The 16266-nt window shown below is 38.9% G+C and overlaps 1 protein-coding gene across 1 annotated transcript in view; it reads right to left on the bottom strand.

Moving 5' to 3' along the window:
- Window positions 1-16266, bottom strand: part of LOC126469701 (isoleucine--tRNA ligase, cytoplasmic) — a 162593-nt gene that overhangs the window by 21867 nt on the left and 124460 nt on the right. The window contains 2 exon segments of the mRNA XM_050096875.1: window positions 10229-10398; window positions 10480-10585. Of these exon segments, the coding sequence (XP_049952832.1) occupies window positions 10229-10398; window positions 10480-10585 (276 nt within the window).

The following is a 16266-nucleotide window of genomic DNA, read 5'->3' as shown; positions in this document are numbered from 1 at the left end:
AACCGAGCCAATGTTGCACACATCATCCTTTACTACCAAGCTAGTGTCATCAGCAAACAGACATATTTTAGAGTTACCCGTAATACTAGAAGACATATCATTTATATAAATAAGGAACAGGAGTGGCCCCAACACTGATACCTGAGGCACCCTCCACTTGACAGTACCCCACTCAGATCCCACATCACAGGCGTTATCAACATTGTGAATAATGACCTTTTGCTGCCTGTTGCCAATGTAAGAGGTGAACCAATTGTGAGCTACTCCCCGTATTCCGTAACGGTCCAACTTCTGGAGCAATATTTTGTGATAAACACAATCAAATGCCTTAGTTAAACCAAAAAATATGCCTAGCGTTTGAAACCTTTTGTTTAGCCCATCCGGTACTTCACAGAGAAAAGAGAATATAGCATTTTCAGTTGTTAAACGACTTCTAAAGCCGAACTGTACATCTGATAGGAAATCGTGTGATATTATCAATTATGCTTAGATACACAGCTTTTTCAATAACTTTTGCAAACACTGATGGTATAGAAATAGGTCTAAAATTATCTACATTATCCATTTCGCCCTTTTTATAAAGCGGCTTTACTACTGAGTGCTTTAATCGTTCAGGAAACTGACCATTCCTGAACGAAAAATTACAAATATGGCTAGATACAGGACTAACATGTGCAGCACAGTACTTTAATATTCTGTTAGGCACTCCATCAAAACCATGAGAGTCCTTAGTCTTCAGTGATTTAATTACTGACTCAATCTCCCTCTTGTCTGTATCACAGAGGAGTATTTCAGACATCAATCTCAGGTAGGCATTTGCCAAGAAAGTTATATGATTTCCTGTAGAAACTAAATTTTTATTTAATTCACCAGCAATGCTCAGAAAATGATTGTTAAATACTGTACGTATATCTGATTTATCAGTAACAGAAATATTTTTACTGCAAACTGACTTTATATCGTTGACCTTGTGCTGCTGACCAGACACTTCCCTCACAACTGACCATATGGTTTTAATTTTATCCTGTGAATTGGCTATTCCACATACTCTTTGCCTTCCTAATAACATTTTTAAGCACCTTACAATACTGTTTATAATGGGCTACTGTAGCTTCACTGTGACTACTTCTAACATTTTAATACAATTCCACATTGTTCTACATGGTATCCTTACCCAACAAGTCAGCCACCCGGGCTGCCTCTTACTGCTAGTACCCTGTTTAGAATGTTCTAATGGAAAGCAACTCTCAAAGAGCATGAGAAATGTGTTAAGGAAAGCATTGTATTTATCATCTATGTTATTGGCACTATAAACATCCTGCCACTCTTGTTCCTTGACAAGGTTTAAAAAACTCTATTGCTGTTGGATTAACTTTCCTACATAGTTTGTAATTAAATGTGACTTTTTTTTAGTACTAAAGCCTTTTAGTGTTAAAATTTGTGCATCATGTTCTGAAAACCCATTCACCCTTTTACTAACAGAATGCCCATCTCGTAATGAATAATGAATAAAAATATTGTCTATGCCTAAGCTACTATTCCCCTGCACCCTGGTTTATTCCCCTGCACCCTGGTTGGAAAAAAACACTGTCTGCATCAGATCATATGAATTTAGGAGATCTACCAACATCCTTTTTCTTGCACCATTATATACAAAATTAATATTGAAGCCACCACATATAACTAATTTCTGGTAGTCCTACAAAGTAAATCCAGAACCCTCTCTAGCTTGAGCAGAAATGCTCTGAAGTCAGAGTTAGGGGACCTATAAACAACAACAATTAGAAGTTTAGTTTCACTAAATTCAACTGCCCCTGCACAACATTCAAATATGTGTTCAGTGCAGTGTCGTGATACCTCTATGGACTCAAATCGAATACCCTTTTTTTTTTTTTTTTTTTTTTACACGCATAGCCACTCCCCCACCCTCCAAGGAACTCCTTGACGTCAATATATACTCAGCAGCAGGATTCATGTACATTTTATTTTATCTATTATTAACTTTTCTGATGTTAATTTCATGTACTGACCTGTTCCATGACTATTGAGATTTGCTCATCAATTTGGTCCTACATGTATAGGTGTGTAAAACAAAAATAAAAAATGAATGATGCAATACTTATCACTCTTGTGAAAAATTATGAGGATTTGTTTTAACTTAAAACAGCCCAAATACATTGATTACCAACAAAGAGACAGCAACAAAGATGAAGCACACTGTAGTACATAGTATTCAAAATATACAGTTGGCTTCAACCTTTGTACAAGATAATTCCGAATTGCAGCAAGAAATAAATACTTTTTTAAATGAATATTATACCAGTGTTGTTTGTGTTTACATTCAAAATAATGATGAATTTACTAATACTGCCACTACTCCGGGAAAATAAATATTGCCACTACATCAGGAAAATTAAGTTAATTATTAACAATTCACAGCAGCTGTTCTTCAGGAATATTTGGAAAGTAAAGAAGAATAAGAGAGAAAACAGAAAATGACTGAGGATTAGCAAACAAATCTCTGTCAGTATGGTACAAATGACAGACTAAGATGTTCTTATTGTGGGACCAAACTGTAATCAAAGGGAAGGTATTTAACATGTTAACTACAACAGAAGTACGGAGCACCAGAAACTATTTTCCGTAGGAGCAGTTTATATCAAAAGCTATCCGTTACTGAGTTACATAAAAAACAATTAAACTTCTAATATGGTATTGCCTGTTAAAGCAAAATATAATGTTATGTTTAAATGTGTGAAAACTAAAGTATGTGATAGTGTCTCCTTTGGTATAGCAGCTTTTCTGAATTGTATATTCTGTATGGTTTGATCATGCAAGCATAAGCAGGGTGTATACGTGGACAAGGAAAAAAAATTCCCGGATTTTTCTCGGATTTCCCGGTTAAAAATACACTTTCTCCCGGGTGAAAATACACTTTTGTTAAGTGACGATATACTCTTATTTGGCACTGTAAAACTCATCAATCCTTTGAATGTTAATGGTTTTATATACCGGAGTAGAATTTCCCGGCACTTTAGAAAACTTAACTCAGGGGGGAAAAACACGTTTTGAAAGACCTTTGATGCGCAGCAACGTGTACGCTGTATATTTTCGTATTACGAAGGTATAAATTCGAATCCCACCAAACACTGCATGTCACTTTCCGAAGCATTGAAATCAAGATTGCAGTGCGCTTTTTAAGCCAGTTATAGCTCATGTCACTTGATCTCGCCAGCTGATGACACCATAGGACACATGATGTAATCAGCCAATAGCAAGATCACTCTTAAGTAGCGCGAACACACAAGTAAGAAAAGTTAATGGTCTAAATTAATATACATAGCATTCACCTATAATATTGGTCTCGAAGATTAATAAGCTGGAAGAGAAGCTAAGCTTCCACATATAATGTTGATCTTTTCTGCACTTGTTACGCTTTAAGATACATCACACAAATGTGTCAGTAAAATTTTTAATGACGACGTAAATGTCTGATCTTCTGGGCTCGAAATTTGGTCGTCCTCAAAGAGTTGATTTTTAAATGAGAGTCAAACGCTTTGTGATTTAAGAAATTTATCGTACATTCTCGCACATAGCTCATCTTACGTAACAGGAAATCTCCTCTGAATGTAACGCTTTTCAAACCAACATTCACAATATTTTCCCGCGACCTGTTAGAAATAGGTTTGTTTCATCAGTTACAAGAGAGCGCCAGGTAACAAGCGTCACGCGCTTGCGCAGCTACGATGATGCAGGAAGCCCATATGTTCATACGTGTAAAACATTAAAAGATCTTACATTATGTCATAAAAGAAACAAGACATTAGAGGATACTTCAAGAGTGTCGGAATTTCGTGAACCATACTAAAATGCATAATTCGGCTTAAAATTTTGGTTCTTTATTATGGCATAATGCCATACGTGCACTTGAAATGCAGCGAACAGCTGAAACTAGCCAATAGTGTGAAATTAAACACTTCGCTTCAAATAAATTGACTGCCTCAACAGAAAAGATTAACAAAAGCGAAATCTCTTTAGCAAACGGGCCAAAATAACTTCATTGTTCTGTAAGGCGATTAATGTTTGACTGTCAGAAAGGTGGAAATAAAATCTAAAACTAATAACATATTTTAGCCTTCCGTAATTAAGCGAACGTATTTTAATTCATTTGATAGCTCCCGGCCACAAAAATCCGTTTTTTTTATCGTTTAACATGAGAACAATAAACGAAGAGGAAACAACAAAATCACTACACATAAACACAGGTCACATGGAGACGACCCACTCTGTGCATCAGTCCCAGATTTACTAATTTCCGAACCGGGGCAATATTAAGTAGTGGCGCCCAGCCACACATCTGTAACGAGAAGCAGTAGAAGGTACTATTCAAATGCGATTCAACTGAGCATGAGCAAGAGCCCGCCCGCAACGGCTCAAATGAATCTAATTCAAAAAGTTGTCACGCCACGCTCATCGAAGGCAATTTGTTGTTATAAAGCATTGCATAGTCTTCCTAAAGCCTTTGACACACTTTGCTGTTGGCAGACGCTTGTATGAGCACTGTTTTGTTGTTGTATACGGCGCATTTCCTTTTTATTTCCTTTCTTTTTTTCTCCTGTTCATGTTTTGTTGCTGCAGTATTATTTTGCAGTAGCAGGATACAGTAATATCCTTTTTTAGAGTATTGTTTCTTACCAGTCAAAATCACATAAATTTAACTGAAAACTAAAACAATGAAAAATTCCCGGAATTCTAAACAATTCCCGGGTTTTCTCCCGGATGAAAAAATTCCCGGGTTTTTCCCGGATATCCCGGGTTGTATACACCCGGATAGGTCAAACAATGACACAAGCTCCACATGTGTTATTCAATACTACTGTTCTGAAAAAATACTGTCTTCCATCAAATCACAAATACAGTATGAAACATTCCACAATCATATTTTTTGATACGGATGAAAAATCTATTTTATCTTTTCTTCTTCTTTTCCTGTTTATCTATGAGTATGCACAAAAATAATCTCACGCCTCTCACTTAGTACTGTACCAGAAGATGAATTGTCACATTCAGCTTAAAACTGGACACTGAGATAACACAATGCAAATACTTTCTTTCTGCACTGTTGATACTGGTTAGTAAATACACCCCCTCAAATAATATACCTATGCAGCACATGTGAACTTCTCCAGTGAACACTTTATATTGAGAGCTTGGATAAGCAGAATTATTTTCCTAACATCCACCACTGAAGTCAAAACAGACTGTGGTGTGTGTACTGTAAGACCTTCGGTACACACACCATCAGATTATTTGACTTGTCGCTCTAACGAAGTAGGCGGGTGTCTGCAATATGTCTCGTGGTCTTTTCGTGGCGTGTTTATCTTCTGCCGTTAGGTCAGACGATAGAAATGCCACTTGCACGCTTAGAGTAGCAGATTGACGGTGACCAACTTTAAACAGAACTTGATTAATTTTCACACACATTTATTAAAATAATAAAAAGCATAGACATTATGTAACTTGATTTTGGATGCTGTTTACAACTCACAATCTGAAGTTCCTTTGGTCTTGGTACGTTAATCTTAATCTCACATATCTCTGATACTTGACAAAGTGTCTATACATTTATCTTCATGGCTATGTACAGGAATATGGTAATCTTATTAGGCGAAGACTGAAACTTGACTATAGACTGGTACAGACAAATGCAGACTGGTGCAGACAAATGCAGACTGACTAATCAGAGGTCTGTACACTCGTTATAATACCTCGCGCGTTCAGGTATCACTGCGTGAGTGTAATCCGCGAGGAGAAAAGGTTCTACGTTAGCAGCAATCTCATTGGCTGCGTTACATATTAATGCGCGGATCGGCGGAAGCAGAATTTGGTCCGTCTCTAAGGCAGCGCCATCTCGTAGTGCGGAGAAGGATGAGCACTGCGCTATTGTGTTTAGCAGGGCGCGCTCTAGTGGGAAAGTTGTGTACGTGCTGACTACGTGGAACTATGTACACAACACAGACTTTATGGTGACTAATTCCCTACTGTACACCATCAGACTTGAGTCTGGGTCTGTTTGTGATCAGAAGATTATGATTATCCCAAGATGTTACTTCTCTAATTATCTGCTCCAGGCAAATTTCAGGTAAGAAATTTAATACAATATTACATAATAAATATGTTCAAAATGCCCATCTCTCTCTCTCTCTCTCTCTCTCTCTCTCTCTCTCTCTCTCTCTCCCTCCCTTTCCCAACCCATAGCTGTCAAGATGAAATCTGCCCCCCCCCCCCCCCCCCCCATTACCACAGCACAATTGGGAAATTTAGATTTTACATCCCAAAGTCTTCACTAAAGCATTTCCCCACTACAACTTGCCTATTACATGAAACTACAATTTTTTATTCACCAGTAACATTTACTTCCACCCAAAATATTTCACATTCAGAAAGGAGCAATCATCTCATTTGATGTAAACAGGTTTTCTAGATTCTAATGATATATATATATTCCATATGGAATTTACAGTTTCACAATTATTCCTTTCTAGGTTCAAGCAACTATCTGTTCATAATACTATGAGTGCATCATTGCCACTCATAATTAAGGCAAATTCTGGGGCAATTATCTGATATCATATTAACTACTACTCTCTCTGTCTACTATACTGCACATACCTGGTCATCAAGCCTATGGAGTAGTTTTCTCTAATCTATAAATATGAATGGGCATGTTGTGTTCTCTGTTACCTGGGTAGCTTGCTTGACCTGTTCAGAGGAACCTTACAATTATTATAACCTTGCACTACACGTTAAGAAAACTGCATCTGAGGTCACTACAGAAACACATTGCAGCCTCCAAATCAGAGGACAGTGTGTGGTTCTGGGGACAATCCTGCAAAAGAGGCTAATGGTGTACACCACTCCAGCCAGGCACTAACAGGAACCAAGTGTGGCATCTACACTCAAATGCTGACTTCACTGTAGTAAAGCGAATCCAACTAGTGTGCTCAGCAGCTCCTGACAGAGTCTCCACCAAATTTTTGCACAAAACTAGAAAAGATAACAAGTGCACAGTGGAATTTCTTCTCTATATGACAGCTATGTAACTGGAAGAGCTCCATTATCTACATATGTTGGAGCTGCCAATATCTTGCACAATCATCCTCTGTGCTTTAGGAAAATTTACACCAGTCCCAACAGACAAGGTATTTCATGCTGTCTAAGACATACTTTCAGGAACAGCTCATACCAGTTAAAACAGATGGCTACAACCATGTGGCAACTACCCACATTCTCCTTCCAGACAGAAATCTCAGATCACACTATTCATCTCTCAGATGAGGATGGAACTGGTAGGTCAAGGCACAGAGGCACCCAGAATAGAAGCTTAGCAACACAGCCTTCGCAAGTCAACCACATAGACAAGTTTATAGTTTGGCGTCTTGAAGCCAACAGTGCGGCAAATTATTGATAAGAGACTTAAAAGTAAGCCCTGCAAAGCTGATCTGCATTAGAAGCTTACTGGAATGGACAAAGATGCGAGTCTTAATTCCTACTTTGAAATAGAATGAAGGGATGAAATGGAGTTTTGCAAAGATATTGGCCACGTTATTTAAGGTGGACACACTGAACAACATTTGTAACATAGGTTACAAAACTTTTGTGAGCACTTTTATTTCAGTTCTATAAAACTTTGATATATTAAATACTTCTTTTCTTACAAATTATTTAAATAGTTTCACAGACACATGAATAACCCCGAATAATCATATGATTGACAGAACATGGACGGGGATGGAAATCAGCCATGTTGCTTTCAAGGAAACCATCTTGGCACAGGCTGCAATTGATTTAGAGAAACCCTAGACTGAGAATCGGAACTGATCTGAAGAACTAGCGACAAGATATGAAAATGAGCTTATTTGCCTAACTCTCAGCTTTTCAGTGTTGAAATTGCACAACTGTGACACTACAGGCACAACAAAGCAACACATCTAAAATACGAACAACAAAGAAAGAAAATCACGTGAGGTTTCATGTCCATTTCATGAAGATTAATTCTAACAAAACATTAAAAAAACCTAACTGCAGCTACATAGTATGCACCGAACACAAGGCACTGTGCCCAGGCAAAAATTATGAAGCTGATGCATGGCAACATCAGCACCAGTGCTAACTTTCAGAGCCATTTGGAGTTAATTATGGAATTTCTGTATCCTATTTTCATGGCATTCTCAATCAAATTACCAGCAATCTGCTATTGATCATCATTCCAAAATCATTTTAACTTTAGGAAGCCCCTTGTGAATAACTATTATACAGTGTTGGTGCAAAAAGTGCCCTCCAGTGACTTAGCTTTTAATTACAACTGTTTCTTCAACAATAGTGGATTTCTCTCTTATGGAAACTATTTTCATTGGGAACTGTATAGTTGTAAATTTAGTTAAGCTTGAGCAATTATGCAAGAAATACATAGCTGCAAGTTCTCTTGTCAGTTGCCCAAATAAACACTGAATGTATATCTCAGTGAAGTCATCTTTCCAATACCGGGTGATTCTAAAGTCACTATACATTTCAGTGATATAGTAACGGAATCTTTGTTTCTTTCACGTACTATGGCAGAATGTTAATCGAAGAAGAACGAATCGCTGTTGTTTCTTCTCGTCTTCGTGGAATGACGTATGAACAGGTGCAGACAGACTTTGCCCGTCGATTCCGGAAAACAGGCCCCATCAGGCTTGCTATCAAGACCCTGTCAATAAATTCCAGTGTACTGGTAGTGTTGCAGATGAAGAACATCCAGGGAGGCCGGCCATAATACCAGACACCGTGCAAAGTGTGCAGGATGCGATCACACATAGCCCTTCCGCATCTACCAGGAGACTTAGTAGGGAGCTTGGTATTCCTCAAACCACTGTATGGAGAGTTCTTCATTACAAGCTGCACAAACATGCGTACCATATCCAGGTCGTACATAAGCTTGAAGCGGAGGACTACGCAGTCAGACAAGCCGTGTCATGACCTGCTACAAGCTGTGGAAAATGATAATTTGATGAAAAATGTCTTGTTCAGTGATGAAGCTACATTTCATACCTGTGGACATGTGAACAGACACAACTGCAGGATCTGGGCAGACGAACAACCGAGCGTACTGCAGGAGAGGCAACAGGACACAGCAAAAGTGAATGTGTGGTTAGGGATAATGCAGTCAACAGTGTACAGACCCTTCTTCTTCACAGAACAAACTGTTACTGGAACCACATACCTAGATATGTTGGAACAGTTTTTGGAGCCCCAGTTAATATCTGATGGGATTATGGCTACTGTTGTTTTTCAACAGGATGGTGCACCACCTCATTTTGCCCTCGTTGTTCGGGATTATCTGAGTCAGGCATTTCCCGGCAGATGGATTTGTCATGCCTCTCCACGGATGTGGGCACCCCGCTCTCCTGACTTGACACCCTTAGACTTTTTGCATGGGGGTTTATCAAGTCTAAGGTATACCAGGTGAAGATCCGCAGCACTGAAAACTTAACACAGTGGATTCGAGCCCCAGCTGCTGAGATTACACCAGATATGCTTGGCCAGGTTTTTCGGTCTACAGTGGAGCACTGGGGGACATGCCTAGACATGCAATGTGGTCACATGTGAAATGCACTGATATTATGTACTATTGTAACATAAGTTGCAGTGCCATTACATATTGGTTAATAAAATTTGTTTAAGTACAAAATTTATAGTGACTTTAGAATCACCCTGTACATTTTACACTTAAAACTGTAATCATCGATGTAAGGCCACACTAGCATATACATTATCCAGTCACATTATGATCACTGCCTATGTTTGATGGGACCACCTCATTGAGCTTTTTGCGCTGTGGATCCTCAACTAAGAAACCTAGTGCAGTTGGCAACGGCACTGAAGTCGGTATGGCTTCACATCTCTGTCAGTTCCTTCCATAACCTTGTTAACACTCTTCCTGCATGTCCACACTGCAAAAGGTGGTTATTCGGGTTTTTAAGAGGTGGTCAGATTAATGTTACTTGATCATGTATGAATGCACTGTAATTTGCTCATTGGTTTCAGGTCTCAAATTTCCACACCAAACAGTGTTTCCATCCTCCACAACTGAGAGCTATGTATAAGTTATTTAGTTGACCACATTCACATACGCCGCTTTCACTTGAGTGCGATGCAGCATAACACTAACATTTAAAGGATACTTTACCGTACAGATATATCTTCTTTCAGAAAATTAGCAGTATTGGCTTTTCCTCCTGGTTGATTAATCAACAGTGTCCTCGTATGTAATTCTGTGACATCATTCACACAGTCCAGATCACCGACACCAGGCAAATGTAACTTGAATTCATCATCCAGAGAGAACAGTACTTTTACCTGCAAGACACTATGATTGGTTATTCTCAGTTCATAGTAAACAGGGTGTATATAAACAATGTTTGCAACATACAGTCATACCTGTTGAACAATTTCATGAAATGAGATGAGTTTTCCAACAGGATTCTCAAGCAACACTGTGCCATACTTCGTCGGTCCACTTGTATTCAGAATCACATTTGTATACCTAGAAATTTAGTGCAATTGTATGAACACTTCTGAGGTTGTAATAGTAAGAACTATATGTAAAAATAAATACAAATAGAATTGAGAATCATGGAGAGTTGATGTGAACACGGAGATGCAGCTTCATATAGACCGACAAATCTACAAAGAACAGTATTTTCTTTTTAAATTACATTAGTCTTCTATAATGCAATGTGAAATGTGCACAGTGTTCCATGGCCCAGTGAAACCCTGTAATTGTTTATAGGTAATGGCTTAAAGCAGTACACTACTCCAAATTAGCTACCTTGTTGGTGCAGGTTATTTGATACTACCATTTATGCATAATTGTATTAAGGATTTCCCCAGTCTCTCAGGTGTGCTCAGATTAGTAAAAGTTCTTTAGACCATTACATGCTACTCTCAATTCATTTGTGCCATAAGTAACTCACTCTCACTGTATCATCATTGCATTGAGTGACCAACACACAAATAAACAAGGTTTAGCTTAGCTACGAGTTCAGTCTTGTTTACCATATTTACTTGAATCTAAGCCCCACCTGAAAAAATGAGACTCGAAATCAAGGAAAAAAAATTTTCCCAAATCTAAGCCGCACCTGAAATTTAAGACTCGAAATTCAAGGGGAGAGAAGTGTTTTAGGCCGCACCTCCAAATCGAAACAAAATTGGTCCGTTGTAATATGAGACACAATTTAGGTCGAATGGATGACTACACAGCTACAGTAGTTTGGTTTGAGTCGTAAGCTTAGCAGTTAAGCTTTACCAGGTAGCAATTGCTACGCATCAGGCGCTCCGTCCGTATTTATACGGCTACCCTTCCTTTTTCACGTGCTTCATCTGGTTTGAATCGATTACGTATTTTTGTTTGATCTGATAAGTGCCGTTCTCTTTGTTATAGGTGTTTATGTCACTCTAAGCTGAAAACGCATTACTGTACTGTGTCATGCATTGTTTGTCGCATTCTGATAATGAGTGTTTACGGCCTGTTGCCACTCGTGGCATGACTTGCTTTTGTGCACGCTACCGCCGCTTACAATTAAAAATAAGAGAGGAATCGTCTCATTAGCGAAACAATGGCAAGAGACTGCTATTTGTTGTTACTTACACTGCTGCTTTCTTTGACAATGATGGACAAGAACCAAATAATAGACTGCGTATGATAGATGATGTTCTGAACGAGAGTTTAGCAAAAATGTTTCTCCGTTTGAAAATCTGTGCAGATGCCTCTTTAGTACATTACAGTCTGCACAGAAATAAGAGTCATCTTAGATTTAAAAATCTAGTCAATTGTCGTGCTTCATTTCTGCCTGTATCACTATTAGGCATAAGAATAATAGGAATATAAACATGACATGATATGTATATTCTTCCGCGTTTACTGTTGTCCACTCTAGTTTCGTAGTTTATTAGGCAGACAGTATTTAAATGAGATAGCAGCAAATATGAAAGAATACACGGCAAAATGTTTATATTCATATTATAGTGAAGAGAATACTGTATGTGGTTCACAATTCATAAAAGTTCCTATTAACAACCATCTCTTCTCATAGGTAGGAAAAAATTCAGAACGTAGAGTTGGCCATATTGACAAACATCCCAAACAGTCTTGCCAGTCGGATTTTTGTAGTACATTGAAATACTGCTACATTTGTAGATTAACAATACGGAATTTGAATTTACTTCGTTGGATAATGTATGAAAATGCAGTGGTCGAAAACTGAGGCAGAGAAAAAAGCTCATCTTCAACCTTTTTTTTAAATTTCTTTATGGACGCAGAGGTTTTGGCACCAGTATTTATCTTTGTGCCTGCCAAGCATGCCTGTGTAGCGCTACATATATTCGATGGCAGAAGTTAGTTGTGGCGGCACCTACCAGCATTTTTCAGAACTTCACATTACTTTGCACTCGATTCTCAGCCGCAGGCGGTTTTTTGGATTACAAAAACCGGAAAAAAAGTGTGGCTTAGATTCGAGTAAATACAGTATGTATCTGATTCCTACTGAATACCTCAGATGCTACTATATTAAGTTGTTGCTGTATTCCAGCCTGTCCTTTCCATCATACTACAGTTTTCTCTTCTCATTGAAAGTATTCCATCTGCCTGGTATAATATTTACCACTCCATTCCTTAACTTCACAAATAAACAGTTTACAGATTTGTGCGTATTATAGTAATCTCTGGGCACAACTTACAAAATTACTTATAATGCACATATTGGTCTCAAAGTATTTGTTGGGGGAAGGAGGAGAGAGGTGGTGGTGGTTAGAATGGTGTTTTAGGGAATTAGAGAAAAAATAAGATTGGTGGTGGTGGAATGATATAGGAGGAAAACTATGTCTTCTGGTGTGAACATAGGAATACACAATGAGGTTCTAACTTCGCAGTTCAGATGCATCAACCAATGCTGCACTTTTTCACCAAAGAGAGACAGTAACTTTCAAGGTAGGCACACACTATTTCACAGTTTCATTACATCTATACTGCAAAGGAACAGTCTCAGTAATCCAATGAAGGTATCCCCTATTCCCTAAACTCATCAGATTCTAAATCCTACTGAGCACTTTGACTGTGTGGAACAGCACATGCTACAAAACAGTTCCTCTTCAGTTTCAGCTGGGGTTTCATATACCAACACCGTGTAAACCTATAGAAGTGAAATCTAATGACAGCACTGGCCATGCGACAGGGCTTCCCCTTTGATCCAAGGATGAGGGTACCTGCTACTTGGCGCTCACAGACATTCATATTGAAGCGACATGATGTGTCATTGTGTCGAAATCACATCCTCTCACATATAACAAGAGACACATCCTCCAACAACTGTGGAGCACATTTAGAGTAAACAGCAGGTAACATGCAACATTCAAACAGGGTTAGCTGACCCTGTGCTATTCCAGCATAGCACCACTTCAAATATTCACCTAAGCCCTTTCGTTCCCAATCTCAAAATACTTAGTTTTGCAATCTATGTAACTTTGGCAGTAAGTATTTGGGATACACTTTATAAGATGTAAAACATCTTCAAGCTACATACACATACAGTTTGTTTTCCGAGTTCCAGTCCACTAAAGACTGCAGCTGTTCACATGGATTAATGATAAGAATTCACACATTATGGGAAAGTCCTTCATGGAATGTAAATAATTTAAGGAGTAGAGGAAGTAATCCAGTGAATAATAGTGTTGCTGAGCACTGACAGGCACATAGATGGCTTTCAGATGAGTACTTCTCAGAAGCAAGTGAACTCCTCCCTCCCTTTACACATACCAGTGTGACCTTCTAGAACCCACATTCCTATCCCATGAACCTGCTGGCTCTCCCACCTAGGCACCAGTTACACTTCCACAACCTCTCTCCACCTCCCTGTCTCCTTTCTCTCTCACCTACTCCACTCAAGTCAGCCCCTCAACTCAGTCTAGCAGGCGTCCCAGCAAGATCCATTTCCAGTTGCGACACTATTTTAGCCACACACTGTGATGCACGTGTAACACATATTGCAGCAGAACAATGTCTGCAGAAACCCTGGAACATGTATTCTCTTCTGACAAAGTGCCATTCTTGTTTTGCAATGGTCTTAGCACTTTACATGTGTAACTTAATTTCTGAAGTCCCTACATATTTCCCAATTGTATGAGTGGGGCCCACCTGTTACAGGATCAAAGTTATTGTAATTAAGTCTACTGCAAGAGTTCTGTAAGCCCCCAATCAAGAGAGTACTCTGTTCTCCATTACCGAAAGAAATGTCATTGGCAAACTGCCTTAGACTGTGGTTTCACATTCTGTATCCAAACAAACTTGCAACCAGCAAAAGTGCTTTCTGACAAATTTTTACTATGTCAGACTGGATTAAATACTGTACAGAGACCATAAATTTTGAAGCCACTGTAAACACTCCTGTGATGTTTACAATGTGAAACCTCAGAAATTTGCATTTACTTCTTAACAGAAAGATTGGACAAACCTGATGGTGGAATTTTAGGTCTTGGACAGACAACCCTTCAGATGATACAAGTGGTTTTGTTCGTTGTTACAAGCACCTCTTTTTCTGTTCACCATTATATTTTTCACTTTCAAAAGTGTTGTTCCAGAAGTCTGGCAGCTACTGACTTGTGCCATTGGGCAACAATGGTAAATTACAACTACATGGAAGTACTCAAAGCAACACCATTTTGAAGAAATCCCTTGAATACTTAATGGGAAGTTTTTGCAAGAAACAAAAGACTCTAGGGCGTTCACAATGTGAAGCATAATTAGATATCCCACCCCCCATGAACCATGGACCTTGCTGTTGGTGGGGAGGTTTGCGTGCCTCAGCGATACAGATAGCCGTACCGTAGGTGCAACCACAATGGAGGGGTAGCTGTTGAGAGGCCAGACAAATGTATGGTTCCTGAAGAGGGGCAGCAGCCTTTTCAGTAGTTGCAGGGGCAACAGTCTGGATGATTGACTGATCAGGCCTTATAACACTAACCAAAATGGCCTTGCTGTGCTGGTACTGCGAACGGCTGAAAGCAAGGGGAAACTACAGCCATCATTTTTCCCGAGAGCATGCAGCTTTACTGTATGGTTAAATGATGATGGCATCCTCTTGGGTAAAATATTCCGGAGGTAAAATAGTCCCCCATTTGGATCTTCAGGCAGGGACTACTCAAGAGGACGTCGTTATCAGGAGAAAGAAAACTGGCGTTCTACGGATTGGAGCATGGAATGTCAGATCCCTTAATCGGACAGGTAGGTTAGAAAATTTAAAAAGGGAAATGGATAGTTTAAAGTTAGATATAGTGGGAATTAGTGAAGTTCAGTGGCAGGAGGAACAGGACTTTTGGTCAGGTGAATACAGGGTTATAAATACAAAATCAAATAGGGGTAATGCAGGAGTAGTTTTAATAATGAATAGGAAAAAAGGAGTGTGGGTAAGCTACTACAAACAGCATAGTGAACGCATTATTGTGGCCAAGATAGACACGAAGCCCAAGCCTACTACAGTAGTACAAGTTTATATGCCAACTAGCTCTGCAGATGATGAAGAAATTGAAGAAATGTATGATGAAATAAAAGAAATTATTCAGATAGTGAAGGGAGATGAAAATTTAATAGGCTTGGGTGACTGGAATTTGGTAGTAGGAAAAGGGAGAGAAGGAAACCTAGTAGGTGAATACGGATTGGGGGTAAGAAATGAAAGAGGAAGCCGCTTGGTAGAATTTTGCACAGAGCACAACTTAATCATAGCTAACACTTGGTTCAAGAATCATAAAAGAAGGTTGTATACATGGAAGAAGCCTGGAGATACTGACAGGTTTCAGATAGATTATATAATGGTAAGACAGAGATTTAGGAACCAGGTTTTAAATTGTAAGACATTTCCAGGGACAGATGTGGACTCTGACCACAATCTATTGGTTATGAACTGTAGATTAAAACTGAAGAAATTGCAAAAATGTGGGAATTAAAGGAGATGGGACCTGGATAAACTGGCTAAACCAGAGGTTGTACAGAGTTTCAGGGCAAGCATAAGGGAACAATTGACATGAATGGGGGAAAGAAATACAGTAGAAGAAGAATGGGTAGTTTTGAGGGATGAAGTAGTGAAGGCAGCAGAGGTTCAAGTAGGTAAAAATACGAGAGCTAGTAGAAATCCTTGGGTAACAGAAGAAATATTGAATTTAATTGATGAAAGGAGA

This window comes from Schistocerca serialis, chromosome 3 (genome assembly GCF_023864345.2).
Source record: "Schistocerca serialis cubense isolate TAMUIC-IGC-003099 chromosome 3, iqSchSeri2.2, whole genome shotgun sequence".
NCBI lineage: Eukaryota > Metazoa > Arthropoda > Insecta > Orthoptera > Acrididae > Schistocerca > Schistocerca serialis.
This window is presented reverse-complemented; position numbering and strand designations above follow the sequence as displayed.